Genomic DNA, 24716 nt, shown 5'->3' on the forward strand with positions numbered 1-24716 from the left:
TCATTATGGAATTCGCTGAAATAGGGCTTACAGAGAACTTCTTTGAGTTTGAGGACACTTTATACCATCAAGTAAGGGGAATATCCATGGGCAGCACTTTTCACCAAGCATGGCATGCCTTTATGCTCATCAATTTGAGGAAGATTACATCTTCAACCCCTCCACCTCTTCATGCCCCAGATGAAGACCTGGAAATTATACATAGATGACATTCTAGTTGTCTGGGAGGGGAGTGAGAAGGATGCAACACGATTTGTGGAATGGGTAAACAGCAAAGACCCCCACCTGTGTTTTACACATACCATTGATAAAAACCATGCGCTTTTTCTGGATCTCGATATCACCCTATCAACAGAAGGGCTCTCCACCATGTTAAACCAACAGACAGGAACAGACTCCTCCTGTTCGAGAGCTACCATCCGAGGTCTCTTCGAGAAAACCTACATGTGGGACAATTCCTTAGAATTCGGAGGAATTGTTCTGAGCTCGCCACCTTCCAAGAACAGGCGGAACAACTGGAGAATAAACTCCTTGAGAGACATTACCCCAAGAAAATGGTCAGAAGAGCGAAAAAGAGAGCAAGGAACAACAACAGGGATGCGCTCCTTGAAACAACACCGAAAGAACAGTCACCGCATTGTATGTGTGACAACATACACACCTGTGTCAAACAAAATCCAAAACATCATCCGGAAAAAATGGTCAATCCTCAATAACGGAAGTCGGAAGTGGGAGCCCCCCTTTTCGCATACAAATGTAGCAGGAACCTTAGGGACAACTTGGTTCACTCTAAAGTTAATCAAGAACCTACTGAAAGTCAAATGACCCTGTGGAGCCAACCTAAACCAGTGGGTCACTACCCATGTGGGAATTGTGTGTGCTGTCCACTTACCACTACCATGAAGGAAGTCTATATTGGCACGGGCAACCCCTGGAAATTAAAAAACTTCAGCAACTGCAACATGGAGTGCGTGGTGTATCTACTGACATGCCCGTGCAACTTACAATATGCCGGCATGACCACCAGGAAAGTGAAGGTGCGTGTGAGTGAACACCACAGCACAATACGGTGCAGGAAGACAAACACAAGGCTCACAACACATTTTTCTGACATAGGTCACAATGACAAGGACTATAAATGGGTTGTACTGGAGGTTGTGAACAAACAGAGGACCGACACTGCCAGACAGTTACACCTCCGAGAACAACGGTGGGTGTACAGACTTCGCAGCGGGGAGAAGGGCCTGAACGACGAGATCCCTTGGCTGCAAATGGCTACCTGAACAGCATACCATCATACCAAGGAGTGCTAAGTTGCCCATATACCCTTTATACCTGACCAATTTTGTAAGGAAGACACATACTTACACAAACCCCCCCCCCCACCAAAACCGAGCTGGGCCCCTAAGAATACCATGAATTAATGGGACATATTGAACGGTCCACACTGAACTCCTCATCGCGTAATACCACAATGTACAACATGGTATTATAATCCTACAAACCTAGCTAATTACTTCTGTGCTCAAACATATATGATACTTTGTCATAAAATCACTAATACCTAGAGTTTTTTTTTCTCCATCTGAAAAAAATGAAAATTAATTTGTTGAATCCGAACACTTCCTCGCTCAGTTTGACAGTGTGATAGGCCAAGTCTGCCAGTTTTCACACAGTGCGCCTGCGCTAACATCCTGTCAGGCTACCGATCCCCGCACACATCAGCGCGCATGCGCAAAGCTACCACACTTCTCGCTCGCGAGCTGTGTCCCTTATATTTCCGAGCGATTGCAAGCACAATTAGGTTACTACACCAAGAGGGGTACTTGTAATTCACAGCCCCTTCACACATTAGTAGCAGGTCCATTTTTCTGACACTAGGTGCTGGGAAGTGGACCTCTAGGTAATAACCGCCCCATTGGTCCTGAAGAATGCTGCATACCCTTAGGGGACACTTTAGCAGAAACATGTCGACTCTTTATAACAAGGTGAAGGGAGATTAATGTCTCATATCACCGACCACTTCTTTTAAGTACCATACCTGAGATCCCTGAATAAACTTAGAATATGGACAAGGGTAATGGTTTTTAATACACTTTTTCAATCCCCCCACGGCATCATTTAGATTTAGAAGTACATCCCTGTCTCCAGGTGTATGCCCCCACCTCTATCAAACCAAGTTTTTAGAGGGCGAGGATAGCCAATGAAACGTGACACCAGGCGGTGTGTGAGGCCAGTCCGTAACTTTTTATGAGATGCCCCCATTAGCCACGCATCTCCCCCTAACTCTGTAGATACCTTTAGGAACACAATCTAGGGGCAGTCTTCTTTTGTGGATTCATAGTAGAGTGGAGGCTGGCTTGCCCCTTAGCCCCGAGCCTCTGGTTCCCACCCTTGGCATCTGCTGAGGTTAGTGTGTATGTATTGTAAGACATACAATAGCCAAAGCCTATAGTGGTCCATTATGTCTCTCATATCTTTCAACAATGGGCCCAAATAACATATTACACTCAGCACACTTACATAAAGGGGGTATGTATACTTAATTTGTTTTACTGTACATTAGCAAAGAAAGACAGATTACACCATCCTCAGACAAAGGTCTGGACCTCAATTGCACATAATGTGTGTTTAGTCTTAATATGTTATTGTGGTTGCATTATAAGGGATTGTTCCACTGTGATAGAGTTTATGCTTAGCTGCTTTTCCTTTGAAGTGTTTTCTGTGCCCTGGCCTTCTCCCACCTGATCACTCCCAGTCCCATCCAATTTCAGGGTCAAGTTAGAGGCCTCTGCCCGTCCTTCCCCTAGCTAGGGACATATTTCGTGTCACGCCTACCTTCTTGCAAGAACAACACATGAAAGAAAAATACAGAGGGCTTCACAATCTTTTCCCCTGCTTTTCGAATGATCTCCTTAGAGCCTTCATTGGTGACCATCAAATCACATTCAGTCAGCCTGACATCCTGCCCAGAGATATTGCTCCATATCTGCCTGTTAACAATTGCATCACCCACAGGTGCACTGTACTTGCACTGCAGGTTTGTGTAGTTCTCATTTGGACTTGTAAGGGTTTGAATCCATGACACTTAAGTTAGAAGGAGTAGTTTCTGTTCTGTAACTCCAGTTCTGTAGTAGGGGTATCTCTGTTATAGTCATAATCTAGTGAATAGTCCCGCCCATGTGCGTGGACCCCGGCAATCAAAAATAATCTCTTAAGTTGTCAAAAAATTGCAGAACTGCAAAGACACTTAAGAGAAAATTTAAAGACAAATAATGCAGCCTATATCCACAGGCTACACTGTCCAGTACTTCAACTAGAAATTCCACCAAAAATCCACAAACAGCAAAGCCTGTCCAGATTTCCCATGCTTTTACTGCAAAAAAAACCCTCAGAAATGATAGAGAGGAAGGCCTGGACAGACAAGCCCCATAGGCTGCCATTATGTGGTTTAAACAGGATACTGTGCCTTTAAGGAAACCTTCTAGAACCTTCTCCCAGTATCCCAGAATGCATAGCAGGTCCCACTGACTTCAGTTCTTTTTGAAGGCGTAAAAACGCCAGACCTGTAGCATTACTTACATGAACAATTCTCCACCGGGGAGGAGGGCGGGCGCTTATGACTATAACAGAGATACCCCTACTACAGAACTGGAGTTACAGAACAGAAACTACTCCTTCTGTAGTAGGGGATCTCTGTGTATAGTCATAATCTAGTGAATAGAATGGCAAGCCCATCCCCACACCAAAGCGGCGGTGGAGAAAGAACATAACGCCACTACTGTGCGAACAAATTCCGCAGCGAAGCCTGCCCAACCTGAGCGTCTGCCCTGGCATCAGAGTCCAGGCAGTAATGCTTAGCAAAGGTATGAACCGACTTCCAAGTGGCGGCCTTGCAGATTTCTGCAATCGGCACATTACGGAGCAAGGCTGTCGTGGCAGCTTTGCCCCTGGTGGAATGAGCCTTAGGCTTACCTCCTAAGGTCTTATTAGCTTTTTGGTAACACAATTGAATGCAGGACACAATCCACCTAGAAATGGACTGCTTAGAGGTAGCAAGACCCGTCCTGACTGATCCATAATTGACAAACAATTGGTCTGACCTACGAATATCTTTGGTCTTATCCAGATAAAATTTCAACACCCTCCTAACATCCAGGGAATGCAAAGATCGTTCCACCGGAGAGGAAGGATTCTGAAAAAACGTAGGTAAAGTTATGGTCTGGTTGACATGAAAATCAGAAATAACCTTGGGAAGAAATTTAGGGTGAGTACGCATCACAACCTTAGCAGCATGAAACACAGTATAAGGTTCAGTACAACACAACGCCTGAATTTCACTCACCCTGCGGGCCGATGTAATGGCCACGAGGAACGCCGCCTTCCAGGACAGGTGCTGCAACGAAGCCTTGTGAATGGGTTCAAAAGGCTCCTTCATCAATCTGGACAGCACCACATTCAATTCCCATGAAGGCGAGGGAAGCCTGACAGGAGGGAACACCTTCTTCAATCCTTCCAGAAAGTCTTTGATCACAGGGATCTGGAAAAAAGAAGTCTGTGAAGGGCATTTCCTGTAGGCAGTCAATGCAGCAAGATGAACCCTAATGGAATGAACATTAAGGCCAGACTGCGCCAAATGTAAAAGGTAAGGAAGGATGACATCTTCCTTGCAGGTTGTAGGGTCATGGTTCCTAGACTGGCACCAGATACAAAACCTCTTCCACTTGTAAGCATATGAAGTCCTAGTGGAAGGTCTCTTAGACTCCTTCAGTATGTCCATGCAATCTTCGGGCAGATTCAGATGTCCATACTGCACTATCTCAGGAGCCATGCCGCCAAACTCAAAGACGAGAGGCTGGGGTGTAACATCCGCCCCCCGAACTTCGTGAGAAGGTCCGGCCTGCACGGCAACCGAATGTGAGGAAGGAGAGATCGGTGAAGCAGGTCCGTGAACCACCACTGCCTGGGCCACTCCGGGGCAATGAGAATCATCCGAGCCCTGGACCGGGCCAGCTTGATGAGTACCGCCGGAATCAGGGGAATGGGTGGAAAAGCGTACAGAAAGCTGTTCGACCAGCTGATCCATAGCGCATTCCCCAGCGACCCCGGCTGGTAGTACCTGGAGGCGAAGTCTCGGCATTTGCTGTTTTCGGCGGTGGCGAACAGATCTACGTCTGGAGTTCCCCACCTTGCGAAGACTTCTCCCAGTACTTCGTCGTTTATGACCCATTCGTGGTTTTCCTGAATGAGTCTGCTGAGTTCGTCCGCCTGAACATTCTGCACACCTGGCAGATGGGTAGCCGTTATCGTCAGTCCTCTGGCCAGGAGCCAGTGCCAGATCGCCTGCGCCTCCTGTGACAGAGTGCGAGATCTCGAGCCCCCCTGCTTGTTGAGGTAGTACATCGTGGTAGTGTTGTCCGTTTGCACAAGCAGGGAGCTGGTCTGGAAGGACGGAAGAAAGGCCTTCAGTGCCAAGTGAACAGCTCTGAGTTCCAGGAAGTTGATGTGATAAGTGGCCTCCACCGGAGACCACGCTCCCTGAATCTGCAGAGTCCCGGAGTGCGCTCCCCATCCCAGGAGAGAAGCATCCGTCACGACAGTCTGCGTGGGAATGTCCTTGTGAAAAGGAACCCCTCTGAGGAGATTCTCCGCCGAACACCACCACTTCAGAGACTGAAGAGCATGCAGAGACAGTCGTATCCTGTCGTCCCAGGATCCTTTCCTCTGATCCCACTGGTCCTCCAAGCACTCCTGCAGCGGTCTCATGTGCAGTCGTGCGTGCGGCGTCAGGAAGATACAAGAGGCCATCGAACCCAGTAGAGAAGACACCGTCCTCACTGTTGTAGATGGAGTCGACATAAGAGCCTGAGCCTTTCGAAGGAGAGATAATCGTCGCTCTTCCGAAGGAGACACGCTTGCTGACAGCGTATCGATGGAGGCTCCCAAGTACTGTATGCATTGGACCGGAGTCGGGACCGACTTGGCCATGTTGATGTGCAACCCCAGCTTGTCCAAGAGAACGCACGTCTTCTGGAAGTGTGCTTGCGCTTCCGAGAAGGAGGATGCCTTGATCAACCAATCGTCCAGGTACGGGTAGACAAACACCTTGTTCTTCCGCAGGTGCGCTGCCACCACCGCCATGCACTTCGAGAACGTTCTCGGCGCAGACTTCAGTCCGAATGGGAGTACTGTGTATTGATAGTGATTGGTGCCGACTTGGAACCGCAGGAACTTCCTGTGTTTGCGTGCAATGGGCACATGGAAGTATGCATCCTGTAGGTCTATGGCACAGAGCCAATCCCCCTGTTGCAACTGAGGATAAATCTGATGCAACGACAGCATGCGAAACTTCTCCCTGCGAATCCACTTGTTTGCCTGTCGCAAGTCCAGAATGGGCCTGAACTCGTTCTTGTCCTTCTTGCGAACCAGGAAGAACCGGGAGTACAGGCCTCTTCCTCTCTGGGACAGAGGCACGTCTTCTATCGCCCTTTTCCTTAACAGGGTATCGGCCTCCACCTGGAGCTCTAGCAGCTGAAACCGCGAGCTGACCGGAGGAATCGATGGAGGCGGGCTGGTGAACCGAAGACTGTATCCATTGCAAACAATATTCAGCACCCACTTGTCCTGAGTAATTTTTCTCCACTCTGCCAGAAAAAATTGGATGCTTCCCCCTACCGGAGTGGGTAACGGATCCGGGGGAAGTAAGTTCCTAGGGCCTAGACCCAGCCTGGCCCTTGGGCGCCGGAGCCGACTGCTGGCCTCCCCTGCCCCTCTGGCGCTTCTGGAACGGCTTACGGAACTGCTGTTGCTGTTGCGAATGTCCCGAAGCCTGGCCACGTCCACGGCCTTGTCCACCGGACCGCCGTTGGAAAGGGCGGTACGGCTTCTTCGTCTCCTTAGGCTTCTCGAGGCCCACCGCCGTGAGCGTCTCGGCCTCCGCTTTCATGCGGGCCATCTCGTCGTCCGCATGCTGCCCAAAAAGAGCCAACAGGGAAGAGTCCGCTGCCGCACTGATGATCTGGTTGGCCACCAGCATCCCTTCACTCAGCACTTCCTGAAAATCCTCACGCTGTTCACGCGGCAAGTGCTCCGCAAAACGCTCAAGGGAGTCCCAGAGGGCGCGGGCGTACCGACCCAACAGCGCCGTGGCACTCGCAGCCTTCAGGGAGGTGGCGGCTGTTCCACAGACCTTTCTCCCTGCCGAATCCATCCACCTGGACTCCTTATCCGGGGGGACCGTGGATGACGGAGCGGAGGCATGTTGTTTGCGTGCCGCCGTCACAATGACGGAGTCCGGAGGGGGTTCCGCTCTCAGAAAAGCCGGATCCGAATCCGGGGCCCGGTACTTCCTCAGCAACCGAGATGGCGCCGCCTTTGCCACCGCTGGGGTGAGGAAAAGATCCATAGCTGGTTCCTCCAGGCCCGGTACCAGAGGCAGGAGAGGGCGAGACGAGTGTTTTTGGTGCAATGTCTCAAAGATCACTGACGTCTTCGGCGTGGGCACCGTCAGGGGTATGCCCAGCTTCGCAGCGCCCCTCAAGAGGACATCCTGGAACGCCACCAGGTCATCAATTGGGGACACCCTCGTATCCGGTGATCCTGACAGGGTAGGAGAACGCTCCCTGGAACCAGAGGATCCCGTGCGGGAGCGAGACTCGCGCCTCCTATGGCGGCGTCTCGACCGCGTGGATGATCTGTGTCGCGACCTGTCCCGCCTCCCAGAGCGAGAGCGAGAGCGAGACCTGCCAGTCCGTGGCCTCCCCACCGGTTTCCGTGGTGGGGTCCCCCTCGGAGCCTCCTTGGGTGCAGGTTTAGGGGTCCCCTTAGGAGGTACAGGCAAAAACGGCAGCGAAGTGGACCTCGGCGGAGGAACCTTCGGCTGCGGTGCCGGCCCACGCGGAGGGACCGGTGGCGGCGGGTCGTCCGCTGGAAGTGGAGGCAGTGTCGGAGGATCCTCTTCAGGCAGATAAGGAGGAGTGACTGCCTTAGGAACAGGTGTATGCGTCGACCGAGGCCGAGAAGGAGTGTACACCGCAGAGTACACCATGCCCTGTGATCCTTTAGGCGAAGAGGGCTGAGAGCCCGCCCCTTCAGCCGGAGACCGCTTCCTCTTGCGTCCCCCACTGGAAGCAGTGTGACTCCTGGGACTAGAATCCCTCTTGCGACGCTTTGGAGATCCTGACCGACTCCCAGACGTCGACCTCCGTCTGCTCGACGTCGAGCGTCGCTTTTCCGGAGTCGAAGGACGTTTCCTTGACTCCGGCGTCGAACACCGCCTCCGCGACGTCGACCTCTTCTTCCTCGGCGTCGAACGCCGATCCCTCGACGTCGAACGCCGACCCCTCGACGCCGACCTCTTCCTCCGCGACGTCGCATGCCTCCGCGACGTCGAACGGTCCTCCCTCGACGACGAGCGTCGCCGCCGTCGTCTGGATGCTCTCGACGTCGAGGATCCCCTCGACGTCGACCGGCGGTGTCGCCTCGACGGCGAGCGCCGATGCCTGCTCCGTCCATGACGTCGGTATGAAGCCCTCGACGTCGACGACGAAGACGACGTCGACGGCGGCTTTGTCCGCGGTGGCTTCGACGTCGAGTCGTCCCGATGTCTCGACCCGGAGACAAGGGGAGCACACCGCCGTCATCCCTCTCGACGTCGTCGTCGACGCAATCGACGTCGACGGAGACCTGGATCGCTTGCTGGGCTTCCTGCCTCTGGGGAGCCCCCCAGAGGCCTCAGCAGAGGCAGAGGGAACCCTCCCTGACTGCCCAGACCCACCTGCAGCCTGCAGGCGCCTCTCCTCAAGGCCAGACAGCCTGATCTTCGCCCTTTCCTTCAGAGTGCGAGTTGTAAACTGCTGGCAGATGACACACTCCTCAGGGACATGATCTTCAGGGAGGCAGATGATGCAGATCTCATGTGGATCACCTCTGGCCTTCTTCCTCTCACATGCTGGACACTTCACAAAGAGTCCAGGCATTTTAGAGCCCTAAAACACCTGAAGCAGCACACAGAAGAGAAGAGAAAACCAAGAGAGTAAACTGCAACACTTTTAGAATACAAAAGTGCCAAAACATGCAATAAATCCTTGAAACAAGGGAGAGCTCAATGCCAGGGTCCTGTAAGCAGGAGCCGGAAAAAAGAACTGAAGTCAGTGGGACCTGCTATGCATTCTGGGATACTGGGAGAAGGTTCTAGAAGGTTTCCTTAAAGGCACAGTATCCTGTTTAAACCACATAATGGCAGCCTATGGGGCTTGTCTGTCCAGGCCTTCCTCTCTATCATTTCTGAGGGTTTTTTTTGCAGTAAAAGCATGGGAAATCTGGACAGTCTTTGCTGTTTGTGGATTTTTGGTGGAATTTCTAGTTGAAGTACTGGACAGTGTAGCCTGTGGATATAGGCTGCATTATTTGTCTTTACATTTTCTCTTTGCAGTTCTGCAATTTTTTGACAACTTAAGAGATTATTTTTGATTGCCGGGGTCCACGCACATGGGCGGGACTATTCACTAGATTATGACTATACACAGAGATCCCCTACTACAGAACTACTTACCCTCATAGATGTGTCCTTTCTTTTATATCCCACAGCTAACCGCAGGAGTATCTATTACAACAGCCATGAAATTTCCGGGGTAAAAAAATGGACCCATTTTGCTCACCTCTTCCAGTCCACACCTACAAGTGATACAATTGACAACATGTGCTGTCCATTCAACACTCTCCGACTTAAGGTGAAGAATGGAGATAATAAGGCAACGTCCATGTTTTGGCCTTCTAAGACCTGGTACAGTCCACTTGCTGCTTCCGAGCCCACACCGTAATCCACTCTCTTAACCCGCAGTGGGTGAGCTCAATATTTGTATTCAGTTGATTAATGTCATGAAGCTGGGAATTCTAATGTCTTCTACTTCCACTTTAATTGCATCTCAGTCTCTAATCAGAAGCAGTTTTGTGGTTCAAAGCTATATGTGACCTTAGGTTGTTAGGCTCTATCTCCTTGTTGCACTTCCTAGGTAAACCCTATAGTGTTCATAATTAGTTTCTTTTTAGAGGAAGCCTCATCTTCTACAGGTTTCAGCTCTTAATTGGACCTCACAAATGTCTAATCTAGGGAGGTTTTCTAGTTGGAAACGCTTTGCGGTTCCCTTCCCTCGCTCCTGGATGGACCAATCTGCATTATACTTCTCAAGTGGGCCCAACAGGGTCTATGGTTAAGGATGCTACATTTCCCAGGGGTCACACCTCCTCAGTGGACATCACAGACCTTTAATCTTTAATGGTTCACTAGTTGGAAGCTGCATCTTCCTTGGGCGACACCCTTCTCTCTTAAGAGGACATTATAGACTCTGTCATATCTGGTGAGTTTTTAGAAAGATGCGTCTTTCATAGGTTGCACCAAGAGAGAGGTTGTTCCTTTTGTGCGTGTGAATCTGGTTTAAGAACTTTCATGAGCCTCTACATTATGTCTTTCAAATGAGGAAATGTAATTAAAACCTTTGTCTTCTAGCTCCTTGCCTCTATTATCAACATCTCAGACTCTTTATCTTTAGTGCACGGATGTCCATTTGAAAAGTGTATGCACTTTACAAATTGATGGTGATAACCATCATAGAACTCTGGGCGGTATTAGGAAGCAATACTGTCCACAAATGGAACCAATCTCTCCTGCATGCACACGGTTCTCACTGCGGTTTTAAGGGAGGCTGAATCTTCCAAGGGATTCACACATATCACTTGTCACCAATTAATATATATTTGTAAATGTTTGGTGTTTTTTTTTAGGTATGCACCATGTCCCATGATGTGTGTATACCCACCTAGGTGTAAACTCTGGTGGTTTTTCAGGTGAACCTACATCTCATATGTCTAGCATCTACAATGGATAGCAGAACCTCCTAATTATCTAACATTACAGATCTGTGCGGCCCAAAGACTTAACCTCCCACTTTGAGTACACTCTCTGCATGGTGGAGGCAGAGTTTAAACTGTGTCCTCGTTTGCACCTGTGGCTTCTAGGTGAAACAGCAAAGAGCTACAGTCTCCACAAGCTCTACCTGCCTCACAATGACTCTTCACAGATAAACGTATCTCAACTCCTCCCACTAGCTTTGGACACGGTGGATCATCCAACTCTCTTTTGTCCTAAGTGGATGAAAACCCCAACAAATGTTTTAGTCTTTTTGGTACCAGCATCTCTGTACTTGTTCCACAAAGTTTCCCCCCATTCAGGTTGTCACAGGGATCACCCATATTCACAACTAAATTTAATGTTTACTTTGTATCATCATTCAATACCTTTACAGACTCCACTCACATGATGATAACATTAAATTGTACAATAAATTCACATAGGGCAACGCCACAGTTTTAAAACAAACGCAACACATTTAGAGTAAGAACTTGTACATATTATGTAACATTTTCTCAGGAGGATAAGATTTCACAAAACAATAATTAATAATCGCTTTCTTAGCTCTTACATTGCACCTTTGATCTCTTTTGAGTTATCTGTTGAGGGCACCATGTTCCACTGCCTCTTTAACATAAAACCTTGTTGTTTTAAAGTAGCATAGTTTAGGAAAGTAGGATCTGCTTTCATGGTTACCCCCACTTTTTGCTGGTGACAGTATGTTTTTGACTAGTCTGTCTGGGATTCTGCTAATCAGCACCCTAGTCATTGTGCTTCTTCAATAAATTTGACATGCTAAGTACTTCTGTACATCCACAATTGGCTACTGGTGTATGAATACAAGTCCCTAGTATATGGTACTGAGGTACACATGGCATAGGTACACCAGAGGTCCCCCATGGGCTGCAGAATGTATTATGCCACTCATGAGAGACCACTCAAACTGTAACTACATGCCTGCAATTGCAGCCTGAGTAAGCTGGTGCTAGCACCACTTAAAACAGATATAAGTTTCCTTATATCTGAGGTCACTACACTTAAAACCTATACTTCACTCCTAAGGCAGGCCTTTAAATTCTGAAGGCACAGTGCTGGATTATTAGTGTGTGGGTGCCCCTGAATGAGCAGGAATCCCCTACGAACCCCGGAGTCAATTATCCAGGCTTTGTAAGTGTGGTCAGCTGTTTTGATACATAGAGTGACCATTACGCAATGGCTAACTATATACCAGTGGAGAAGTGTGGCTCAGGGGTTAGAGGCAGCAGACCCGGAAGCTGAGATCGGTCCTGGACCAGGGTTCAATTCCCCGCCTCGGCGGGGTCTTGGGCTAAAAATTCCACGGACTCGATAATTCTCGCCCCGGTGCCTCCTCGACTCACGGGTTCACACTCTGCGACTCTGGGCAATAGCTTGCTTAATCTCCACAACGGCCCCTCGCAGCGGGATGCCTGACTTTCACCTTGTGGATACCCTGCTATCTCACAGGGGAATACCAGGAAGGGTTCCCTAAGCAAGCGCCGGGACACCCACTGTGGGTAGCTGTGCGCTATATAAGCTCAACTACATTTACATTTACATATACTGGCTGGGCCGAACCTGGGAATGTATGGTATCAAACATGTTGGAATCATGCCCCAACACAGTTACTAGTGTTGGAGGTATGATTCCATGCACTGGGGCTTTCGTCTGCAAAGTCCCCAGTACACCTGGCAACAGCCTTCCAGGGTCTGCCAGCAAGCTAGTGCTGCTGCTTACCCCAGACACAATTCTGCCCTCGTGCTGCTGAGCTGAGCTCGAGCAAGGGAACGTAGAACAATATGTTTCCTGTCACAGGGAGGGGTGACCACCTCCAAGAGAGGACTTGGTGTATTGGGCTGGGGTGGGGGTGATTTTACATCTGGTGCCCTGCTTGCATACTCCGGTTTGAGCCAGTTCAGGGAGCCATTAGTTCCAGCTGTGGCACAAAACTGGACAAAGTATACTCCCCTCTGTCTAGACCCTCCTCTGGGAGGGACCCCTGAGTCGTACTAACCCCTTTCCTTGGGTATAAAAAGGCTTACCTGTGGGTGGGTCCTCAGATTCATGATAGGACAAGATCAAGCCTGAAACCACGTCACTCTTAGACCGTCTAGACACCTGGCCTTCGATGGACATTGCCCGGAACACAGACTGCCTCACGGAATACTCCTGCTGTGCCTGGTCAAGCTGTTCTGCACATCTTAGTCGTCTGTGTCTATGCTTCATCCAGAATCTTCAATAGTCCTGTGGGCATCAAGGACACCAAAAGTAATCTCCCTTGGAGTGAAGGAGTCACTCTCCTGCATCTGCAGGCACCGCAATGAAGCTGACAGGTCTGCTGCTCCTTGCATCCCACGCACTTCGAATTGCTCAGCAACACAGGTGATGGTTCTGCAACTCCCTCGAGGCCTGATCTATCCTCTGCAATTTTAAGGCCAGTATCCATAGTCGGAACCGCTGGGACCGAACCCCTGTGCACCACGTTGACTTGCCGTTGTCAAGGCTTGTTGGCTCTGTACTCCGAGGATCTTCAGGCTTGAATAAGGTCTAGCATCTCTTCCACCAAGATTTAGTTCCTTACCGCATCTTCTATACTGTGGGCCTTAATCTTTGGTGATCTGCTAGAGGTCCTCTTGCAACTCCGATGCCCAAGGTCTGTGGCTCCTCTCGAGGGTCTTCTCCTGCTTTAGTGGGCTCCCCTGCTTGTTCGGGTTATGCTTGGATTCTCCTGCTTGTGTTGAGTACCTTGGAGCTTGCTGGTCCAAATGTTGTTCCTTCTGTTTAGCTTTCCAAACCTGTAGCAGCTGCCAAGGTTTGTTGGTGCTCTCGCCAGACACCGACCCCCTGGTTCTCGACCTCTGATGTGGGACTACTCATGCAAGTCTTCCTCAGTGTTGCCTGGTCCTCACAGCTGCAGCGACAAGGTCACTGTCACACAAACCTTTTCCTTTTAGCGCCACGCATGCAAAAGGAAAAGGTTCATTGAGAGGGTTATCGTATACGAGCATGATCATGCCCTGGGAATTCCCACTGCATCCAGCGCAATAAACTGGAGAAACTACACTGGATATCGAGGCTTAAGAAATTAGATATTACTGTTATTTAAGCCCTGATGAAGTTCCTCTTGTGGGAACAAAACGCGTTGGCTGAGCTGTATGTGCTATTGAGGAAAAAAAGAGTATGTTGAAACAAAGGTTTTGAAACTACAACAGTGTTTGGACTTCATTACCTGGCGTACCCCCACTTGCTTCATTATTCAAGGATCTGGAACACACATACACCATACAACGGCTGGTGCTGGGGAGTTAGGGTGCAGAACTTGATACTTATGAAACTAACATCAGGTGCAGATGTTTAAGTCCGCCGTTGGATTCCCCTGTATAGCCTCCTACACATAGTTTGTGTAAAGCATTTATTAGCAAACCCTTATGAAGATCATCAGTAACTTCCTTGCACATAACATCAGAGTGAATGTTGCAAATGAGTGAGTTAGTATAATGGATAAGTTCAAGGTTTCCTTCAAATAAATGTAACTGAAATTCTTAAAATTCCTAAATTTGTCAGAACAAAAGGTTTTTGTTTAATACTACCCAGTTGGTAAGCTGGGACTGCAGACTATGAAGGCAAGAAATTAACTTCGGTATACTGATGAACCTTTTAGAGATGGCATCACCTCTCCCCAGCTTTGGCGACCCTACAACACCAACTGAATAAATTATTCAATACCAAAGAAAAGGTTTCCAAAATAGGGCGGACGGGTCCCCACAATTATTGTTAAACTCCAAAATCCTGTCCCACCACAAAGCGTTAATCTACTAAATGGATGATAAAGCTTGGTTTACAACACAAGTAACACTACTATGAAAATAATCAATTTCATGCAAGCATATAGTTTCTAAAAACAGAAACTGCATTCGGCAGGCTATAGTCATACCGTTCTCCTTGATATTCTTCCAGAGCAATTTCTTGAAAGGGATCTAGCGGAAATAGATGGTGATATGATCGCGCCAAGTGGGGAGCAGAAACCAATGTGAGGCCTAAAATGGGAGAAACATTTCATTATTTAGCAATCATCATTTAAAAAAACACTCCATTAAATGCAGTTTAGGGGACGTGGACAGAAAACACAACAGACTAGCGTATGCATGTGGATCCTATTACACAAACATGCGCGTCACTATATTGTGTAGATCCAGAGGCAATTAAGCAGTTTTGCATGCTTTATAAAACGCTCTGTCAGTTTCACGTTCCACAACAGACTGACATGACAATGAAAACAGAAATGGACAGGTGCAAGTTCAAAAAATGAATACACAACGTCTTGGGTATCGCCACAAGCAAAGGAAGGAGCCATGACAGAGCAAAGTCTAGAAATGGGCAGAAGTGATAAACTCGTGAATTGCATAAACATGAATAACTGATGGGTGTTTAAGGGTTTGGAAATAATTTGTGAAAGGACCGGCGTCTTGGACACCGTATGCCATAAGACTTTAGCACCTGGAATACCAGATATTAAAAAACGCTATGAACTGATTAAATTAATGACAAATGATTAATTGTGTAAGCTGAAGGAGAAAAAGACCAAAGTATATGCTGTGAAACAGGTAAGTGCGAAAATGAACATACATTTAATTCAATGACGATGAATGTAGTAGTTACCTATGTTGTTGATAGAATGTAATAGTATGTCTAAATCAAAAAAGTTAATATGGATGTCCAATCATAAATGTATTTTTACAATCTTTATCACAAGATACAAAACTTGTTATGCTTCAATACTCTGTTTGCCTTTCAACTTACAAGGCTAAATCTAGCACTGACATTACAGTACTGCTCTTGATGGATATTTTTGATTTTCCCTAGTAAAGTTCCATAATCCTACATTAATATGATTGTACATCTATTGTATTATGTATCAAAAACATAATTAAATGGTCCCTGGTTTGGTTTTAGGAATAGGTTCAATAACGGGAAATGAAGACCTACTATTGAGCTGTGAAACTGAGGTGCTAGATATCCAACCCCAATAGAGATTGAATGAATAGAGATTGAATGGATTTATCCTCAAGGCTGCCTTCTACTCCAAAGATACCGCCCCCTTGCATTAAGCTATTTAGCAGAAATTTGAAGAACCTTAGGCACGGAAGGGAAGGCCCCATTGATCGGAAAGAAAATCCAATAGAGGCTTCAGCCAATCCAAAAGGCAAACAATGGGCAATTAGTGTAGTTCTTAGATAAGAAAATGGCTTTTTGTTGGATGACCCCACTGGCAGAGAAGAGGGGTACCCGCCTTGTTGTGCATGTGTACCTCTTCTCTGGGACTATTGCGACAGGGAAGGATGTCCATGACCAATGTATACAATTCAATTTTCACTGATAGCATGAACTGTTGGGAGGACTATTTGTCCCACATCGGTATTGTAAAACTTTGTTGCGTTGGCACAGGTGGAACACAACATTTCCAACCCACGGGAATAAGAATGCCTTCGACTCCAGGTAAACCACTGTAAATTCTAGAATGCAGAGGGGCATTGTCTTTCGGGTTGTGCATTTTTGTTGAGCCGGATGTGGCTTCCCTGGTGCATTTGAAATAATCTATTTTAGCAACTCCTCCTGCAGTGGGGAAGAGGAAGAAACCATCTTCCATAAGGTATTCTACTTAAAATCACCAATCCAGATCTAGCAATATTTATCTGGAAATAGACATCCAATGTTTTTTTGTTGATGCATTTAAAGTTAGAAGTGAGGAATCACCTTAGCACAGGAAGCCTGGCAAAGATTGATCCCTGCATTAGAAGAAAGCCAATGACTAGCATTACCTAGACGAATAACAGCCTTGGTGAAGAGAAGAGTAAGCATAGAGCTCACAGACAGACCCAAGCTTATGAGCACGGGTGGCATTATTAAATAGACTGATGATGCCAGGAGTAAGGACGCAACATCGGTCTAAATTACATTAACAAACGCACCTCACCATATTGGGAAACCATAGCAGAGAAAGCCCGAAGGGAATAACCATATTTATTTTAGTTCACCGACTGCGGCCTCAGATTCCTTTATGAGCAGCAGACACATTGCATTAACTATGCATCCTGTTGATATATAATATTGATTGTATTTAATTTGGTTTTTCATTAGTGCTACTACTATGTTATGACTACTTCTCTCTGCAACATGAGGAAAAAAATATTTTAAACAGATGATTACATTCATACAACTCAAAATGAACATTAGCGGCATAAATATAAACAATATTATATGTGCCTAGCAGGAACTAGGTTACAATAAGGATAATAAATACATTGTTTCATAATGAGTAGGGGTTTGGGGTGAGGGGGCAAGACCAAAGACAAAAACCTGCAGAGTTGTATGTATATTGATGACATTCGTTGGTATTCAATTGTTGTAATACTATGTAGAAGTCTTCAGTTTCTTCTTGAAGGCTTTAAAAGTCATTTAAGGTTCTGGTAGCTCATATGAACGCCCTTGGGGGCTAAGGAAGCAACTGCCGTATCTAAACCTGTTAGGTGGAGATTTTGACAGAGATTGGTTTGTTAATCTTTGCAATTTCTGTAGCATATTTCCGCACTCTGCCCAGAAAATAATTAAGCCTGGTCTCTGAGAATGCTCCATGCAAGATTCAGAGAACTTTAAAAATTATTTTGGTGGGCAGGCAATGGAGAAACGGTGTGACCAGTTATCATATTGTTGATTAATAAATGATACTAAATGTCCAGTTATATGATAGCACTGGTTTATGCATTTATTTAGTATGCATTGTAATGGACCAGATGAGCAATTTCCTGCCTTCAAAGGGTTGGAAGGTAGCTACTTCTTTGACCATGTAAACTGGAAGCAGATGTTTTTAATTAACACCCATTTTGTGAAAAGAAGAGAATGCTACAAAAACAGTCGTACATTTCTCACTGTAGTTCTTCTACAAGGAACTTGCCCAAGTGACAATCAGGTGAAAGAAGAAATTCATTCACTTGAAGGCCTTTAGTAGTATTTCATCCATGGATCCATTGAGCACCAAATGTTTGATTTCATTCCTTCTTGGACATCTTGGATGCAAGATAAATCTTAATATAGCTATTTAGATTATCCTTTAGACTGATGTGTAGCTGAGTGTTATCCATATACGTCTTGAATTCAATTCAATGTGAAAGATTAATCTCAGTGAGGGGTATTAGATATGTGCTGAATTGACCGATGTGGATGAACAGAATAAAATACTTTATCCAAGATAAAGACAGGTCAGACATACACAGGTTTAGATGTAGACACAAGATCAAAATGTTGGGACAGGAATACTTGAAGCGCAAAGTCGCAATCTTTCCTTCTCCCTCCCCAACATAGGATGACGGTCTGAGAACGATGTGGTGGATCCCTGCCGGCTTGGGCATCTAGCTGCTGCTATATACAAGGATCTCAAGACTGCACGATTGGCAGGGTACCCGACGGCCTTTTTTAGTATAAATATTAAAATCGGGTTAACAAGGATTGCTGCTCTGATCGGAAGAGCGGCGCACAGAATGCCTCCACACGCTCCGAAGCAGGTTAAGGAGCAAAAAGAGCCGGGGAACCTTAAGGAGAAAGATACAGGCAAGGGCATACCAGCTCCAAGCACCGTGACACGCTCTTCAGGCACAGTCCTGAGAGCTACGATAAAGAACCCTGGGGATCAGCGTGAGTGTGCGAGCAATGCTGCGGCTGTGGATAACGCTCGAAACAATTCAATACAGAGACCCCCAAAGGAGAGCTGCATGGACAGAGAATCCATATTGCACCAGCCTACCATAACCGAAGCCTTTGCCATCAAGGGGCCAGAGATCAGACATCGGCGCGGAGAAGGGGAAAGGCGGAAGCGGCGCCGTCCTCGAGGACGCTGGAAGTCAGGTCGCTAAGCAAAGCCTGGTGACAGTGGTGCAGACTCCGCCCGGCGGCGATCAGGAGAGCGGGAATGCAGGCACTGAATTCGCTACTATGGGAGCGGATGGAGGCAGCCAGAAGGTTCACGCTGACAGTAATGGAGATCCTGCCGGATCTATTAAGGGCAGTAATATTGAATTAAAGGCTCAAGCTTTGGTGGGAGCTAAAAAACAAGCCCCAAGCAAAACTGTGAGTACTTGGGGAAGCAATTCCCTCTTGGCATATCAGGATGATCTCACCAGCAAGTGGGCCAGGGGAGAGAGGGGGCTGGCACACCTGATGGGGACCGGTTCTTTTCTGTGAATGAGGACTCAGAGTCTGCTATATCTAGCGAAGGGAGCTCTGTCGAAGATACAGACTCGGGGAGTAGCTCTGCAGCAATGAAAGCACGCAGAAGAAACGCAGATCCAAAATAAGAACTAATTCACCCGGGAGTTCCTCGGACCCTGCTAAAAAACTGATGTGGGACTACTCAGCCACCTCGCAAATGTATCAGGATTGTGGCAATCCATCTAGCCAAGGAGGGGAGCATGCCTCTAGCAACCCCTCCTCAGCCCCAGCCTGCCTCACTTGAGTTACTGTTTAGTACATAAAAAAAGATGCAGGGTGAGGCAAGGATTGAGAGCCGTAGGGCTAGACAGGCAACAAAAAAGATACAAGGCTCACTGAGGAAATGAATAAACTATATGAAGAGGTGGCGGACATAGTGACTCATGTGGAAAAAAGGACAGGAAAGCTGGAGGACGATCTTGGCAGTTGGCAGGCTTTTAAACAAGCACAAGAAAAGATGTCGGAGGATGTTCAGTGGAAGCTGGAGGATTTTGAGAACCGGCATTGGCGGAACAACATAAGACTTTTGGGGGTGGCTAAGGGGACGGAAGTGTGAAACAGTAAAGGTATTGGATCCTACATCTGACCAACCCGGATCTCAACAATAGGAAAAACAGAACAGGGTGGCTGGACAGGATTATTCGTGAAACAATTCACCAGACACACAGTCAATCTGTACCGTGTGACCACTGGATTTAATTTTCCAAACAAGTTTATTTTTCTTTTTTACATTTATCAGCAATTTTTTGAAACACAAGGGGACGGAAGGGCAGTATGCCAGGTTATTTGTTGTTAACTTATTGAAGGGCGCCTTCCCCTAGTCACCATCCTGGCACTGGGAGAATGAAATACAGAGAGTGCATCGGTTCCTCTTAACATTAAGGAAAGGGCACAGGGAGGGTCAGGAGGGCATGCCCAGGGCAATCTTGGTCTATGTGGGTAATTATCTGCTGAGGCAAGAAATTATTGACAAGCGAAGCCGGAGTTTAAGCGCTCATTTAAAGATGTCACATTCTTTGCCAGACCCGACTTCTGCCACGCTACTGTCGAAAGAAGATGCAGGGTAAGGCAGTTAATAGCTTCCTTCCAGGCCTTAGGCTCAGAGGCATACCTGCTTTACCCCGCTTAACTCAAGGTGGTCACAAGGGGGCAGATTAAAATGTTTTTCTCAGAGGTTAAAGCACAACAATATATGGAGGAATTAATGGGGTAGAGGGCGGGTAAAACACGCTAGACAAGGCACAGCTTTTTTGAACAGGGGTCCACACAATGAGGTATTGGTTGGCATTGGGGAGGGAGAAGGATGTGACAGCTGCAATCTAAGAGGCCACTCATAGGTCATTACTGACCTATTTGCCAGTAGGGGGGGGGCTTTGGGGGTTGGTTCTCCTGGTGGGGGAAGAGAGATGGGGGGAGGTACACGCAGCACACACAGCACAGCTCAGCACACTTTTAAAGTTCTTTTAATATACTAGCAGGAAAGACAGGACAGCTCTATGACGTTTTCTAATGAGTACGCAGATTGCCTCAATTAATGTTTGTGGGCTTAATGACTGCACCAAAAGGCAGCAGGTGGCTGCACACCTGAGGTCAATAAGGCTAGATCTTGTTTTTTCTACAGGAGGCACACATAGAAGGGACGAAGGGATATCTTCTGGAACAATTGGGTTTCTCTTGCTTAGCACATACTAAACAAGGCTCAAAGACTCGGGTGTGGCCAAACTAGCCAAAGTAAGGGATATAATAGTCAAAAGAAAAAGGGAGGATCAGTGGGGGAGGTGGGTCCTTCTTGAATGTACAATTAAAGGGGAAACATTTACGATAGCATCAGTATATGGCTCAACAGAAGACGACCCAGATATTTTCGAATTCCTAGACTCTGAATTAGCCCTATGGCCAGAACCTATCATTTGCTGTGGGGACTTCAACATCAATGGGCTCACTGGTTTGGGGACCGAGGCTGGCCAGGTATACTGGTCGTAAAAAAAAGACATGCCGCGCGATAGTTGACCTGCCACACAATAACTCACTAACGGATCTGTGGGCACGGTTGAATCCGGTGGGTACCGGCAGTACATTTTATTCAGCACCACACAAGATCTCTGTGAGACTGGATTATTTCTTAGTGTCAAACTCCTTAACTGCAAGAACTCTGATGGAAAAACACCCGCGGATAATCTCTGATCATAACCCCCTAGTAATTAGTCTTAAACTTAGGAGGGCCGCTAAGTGGGAAAACAATCGGACTTTTGAAAAGGCACTACTAAAGGATGAGGAATATAATAAACATATGAATGAGTGGATTAGAGAGTATTGGGAGATTTAACAGAGAAAGCACCTCCTCGGCCATTGCATGGGATGTATTCAAAACAGGGGTATGAGGTGAGACATTGAGCTACACATTATATAAGCAAAAACAGGAAAAGGGAAGAGTGGAAAAACTTATTAAAACTGACAGAGGCAGAGGAATAGTTAAATGTAGTAGTACAGCAGAAGGCACCTCTGGAGCCAATCCTGCTGGAAATTGTAGCTGGTAAAGCTGAGGTAATAGAGAGCATCGCGAGTAAAACGGCAGCTACCTATATGGTTAAGAAGGAAAGGTGCTACGAATTAAGTGAGAGGGTAAGACACATCTTAACAATTTGCACAAGGCAGGAAATGTGGGCAGGGGAAATAAAAGAGGTTGTAGATGATAAAGGAGATATAGTAACAGATTCCGGGCCAATACGAGAGGTTTTTAGACTCTTATGCAAGATTATATAATCAAGACTGGATAAGTGGGAGGAGCCTAGCTCGCGGCCGTAATGGTCGCCCTTTAGCTCGGCTCCCGCAGCCCTCCGTCCTGATTGCTTATCCTGTCTTTTATCCTGTGCGAGGACGACACATTTTTGGGGCATTGGTAACATAACGGCTTGTTTGTACTTACCATCCGACCCCGGGGTCTCGGTGTGCAGTGCTCCGGAGTTGTGGCCTCTGAGAGATCGGGGCCTCTGCGAGACTTGGACCGGGACCTGACCGGTGGGATCCGACGGCTCTCGGCCCCGGCCGAGAGCGAGAACCAGTGTTGGGAACCGATGTGCGAAGATCCCGGCGATCCTGACCCGGGCCTGCCCTGGTGGCCGCGCGGCCGACGTGGATGAGAGGCCTGGGGACCTGATTCTGTGAAGGGGTCTCTCCCCGCCGCTGCTTTGTCCGTCGGCCCTGGTCCTCGGGGCCCGGACTCCGCTTGTTTGGGGCACCGGTGCTGGTGCTGGCGGAGACCCGTTTGGGGCGGATATCCTTTTGGCATCGAGGCCGCCCTTGCGGGGACCCCCGGAGCTTGTAAAGTCCTACATTTGCGAACTGTTATTTCCGGGGGTCTTGGTGAGTGGCGATTGGGCTGATTCACGAAATGGCGGCCGACCCTCTGCAACGAGAATCACCCTGTGGCGGCGGGCCCGTGTTGCCTATTGGTGTGGGGAGCGGATCTGATGGACGTGAGCCGACGGTCAGAGATATCCTGGAAGCCCTGAGATCCCTACACGCTTCCCTGGCCCTGGGCGTCTCGGTGGGTCCGCCACGATCTGCCGCCATTTTGGGCGGCCGTTTCTTCTCGTCGCCCTCTTGTTTCGAAGACTTCATTGCCTCGCCCCCCTCGATTGACTTGAGTGTCTCTGCCACTGATCGAAGATCGTGTAGTGTGTCGGTGACTTTGGGGAGCCCTGCTTCTCAAGGTTCGGACCCCGGGGACCTGGATGCTGTACTGCGACCCTGTTTGACATTGTTGCCTGAAACTATTGGTGGACTGCTTCCTGTGCCTGCTTCGATGACTTTGCCTGTGTCTATAATTGGGGCCACATCGCCCGCTCCAGTGGCGCAACTGAACTCCTGTTTTTCATTGTTCGTGCTGCGATCTTTGATGCATCTATATTTTCTGTTTTGACTATTGCTCCCTTGTGGATTTATCTACCCCCCACGTAACTATGCTAGTCACCATTCCACTCGATTATATGCTGATTTCGTATTTAGTATGTGGTTTTACATTGCCATGTGGTGGGTGGGGTTTATCGTTCGAAAAGGTTGGGGGTGAAGGGTACGACTTCTGTTTGATTCCCGGTATACGACTTAGTAGCATAATTGTTTCTACTCGTAGAAAGGTGGGAGGTCCCCTTTTCCTCATGTTTTGTGGCACGTGATGGGGTGTCGTCCTGATCTGTTTTTGACTGTGCTTCTCTGGTTGGGCGGAGGGCTGCGGCCGCCCGTTCGGATTATAGTTCTTCTGCTCCTCCCTCCTGTCTTCTTTTTTTCCGCTTTTGTTGCCTTTTTGTCTCTTTCTTCTTTCTTACTTCTCGCTATATTTCGGGTTCTGGTTTAGGGCGACAGGCACGCTGTTTGAAGGGTGGGCCATAGCCTTCTACAGGGGTGCAGGGTGGGATGGGTGGGTTGGGCTCTATTTTTGTTTGTCTTCTGGTTCTATGGCCCTTTTGTATCTCTTTTTCGTGAGGCCGCGTCTGTCCCGACCTCCTATGGTGTGTCTCGGGTGGGGGGTGTGGCGTCGTTATTCCTCCTGTTATGTTTCGGCTGTCTTTCTCCCCGATCGCCATACCCCCACTTGGGCCGCTACTCCTTTTGTCTCCTGTCTTCCCTCCACGGGGGGCCTGTGTTGGCGTGTCCTCTTCCTTTCGTTTTTCATATTTTTTTATTCTTTTTTCTTGTTTTATTTAGTCTTCTCTCCGTTTTCCTTTCCCTTCCTCTTCCCCTTCCCCACTTCGTCCCTCCCCCCCCCCCCCCCCCCCTCCCCCCCTTTTCCCTTCCTGTGTCCCTGAGGTTACTATGACGGGCTGGTTTTGATGCATTGTTTTTCCGTTCCCTCTGTTCTGGCTTGGTAGTGTCTTGGGTGGCGGGCATGTTACGAGGATAATGCTCAGGGGCTGATTGTGTCTCACACATCCTGATTTCTTGAATGCATTGTATCGTTCCCACGATAATTTGCCCCCATGCCCCCTTATTAATGTTGAGGTTGGTTTGGGATACCGGATACCTCCGTATTGCAAGTGAGCCTGTCATATGCCTTCTCCCCATATTATAATATTAAGCCTGGTTTACTCCTGTGTTTTAGCCCTTTGGTTTCTTATCTCCTCTCCCCTTCTACGATTGTACGGCCTCTGCTTTGTACTGATTGATTATGTGATATTTGCCTGGTGACTCCTGATTATTTTGCACATGGCGGCCGGCCGGCTTGGTTGTAGGCCTCGACTTGTCTTTCCTTTTGATGTCAATAAAGGTTTTAAAAAAAAAAAAAAAAAAAAAAGACTGGATAAGTGAAGTAGCGGCCATACAGGAGTACTTAAAGGATATTTCAGCCCCGTTCTCCCTGAGGAGGAAAAGGCAGCTCTTGATCTCCCTATAACTCTTGAGGAGATGACTGCGGCACTAAATAATATTTCCTCGGTAAGGCGGCAGGCCCGAATCAGCTCCCGGACAAGTTTTAAAACGTTTTCCAAGGGGTTTTAAGTAAGGATATACAGGATACAATTGTGCAGGCACA

At 47.8% G+C, this 24716-nt stretch overlaps 1 protein-coding gene across 1 annotated transcript in view; it reads right to left on the minus strand.

Annotated features, from left to right (window-relative positions):
• The window catches only part of LOC144818172 (general transcription factor IIH subunit 2), a 368595-nt gene that overhangs the window by 34501 nt on the left and 309378 nt on the right, over positions 1-24716 (minus strand). The window contains exon 14 of the mRNA XM_078675294.1: positions 14862-14964. Coding sequence (XP_078531420.1) covers positions 14862-14964 — 103 coding nt within the window. The remainder of the gene's footprint in view (positions 1-14861; positions 14965-24716) is intronic.

This window comes from Lissotriton helveticus, chromosome 2_1 (genome assembly GCF_964261635.1).
Source record: "Lissotriton helveticus chromosome 2_1, aLisHel1.1, whole genome shotgun sequence".
NCBI classification, from domain to species: Eukaryota; Metazoa; Chordata; class Amphibia; order Caudata; family Salamandridae; genus Lissotriton; species Lissotriton helveticus.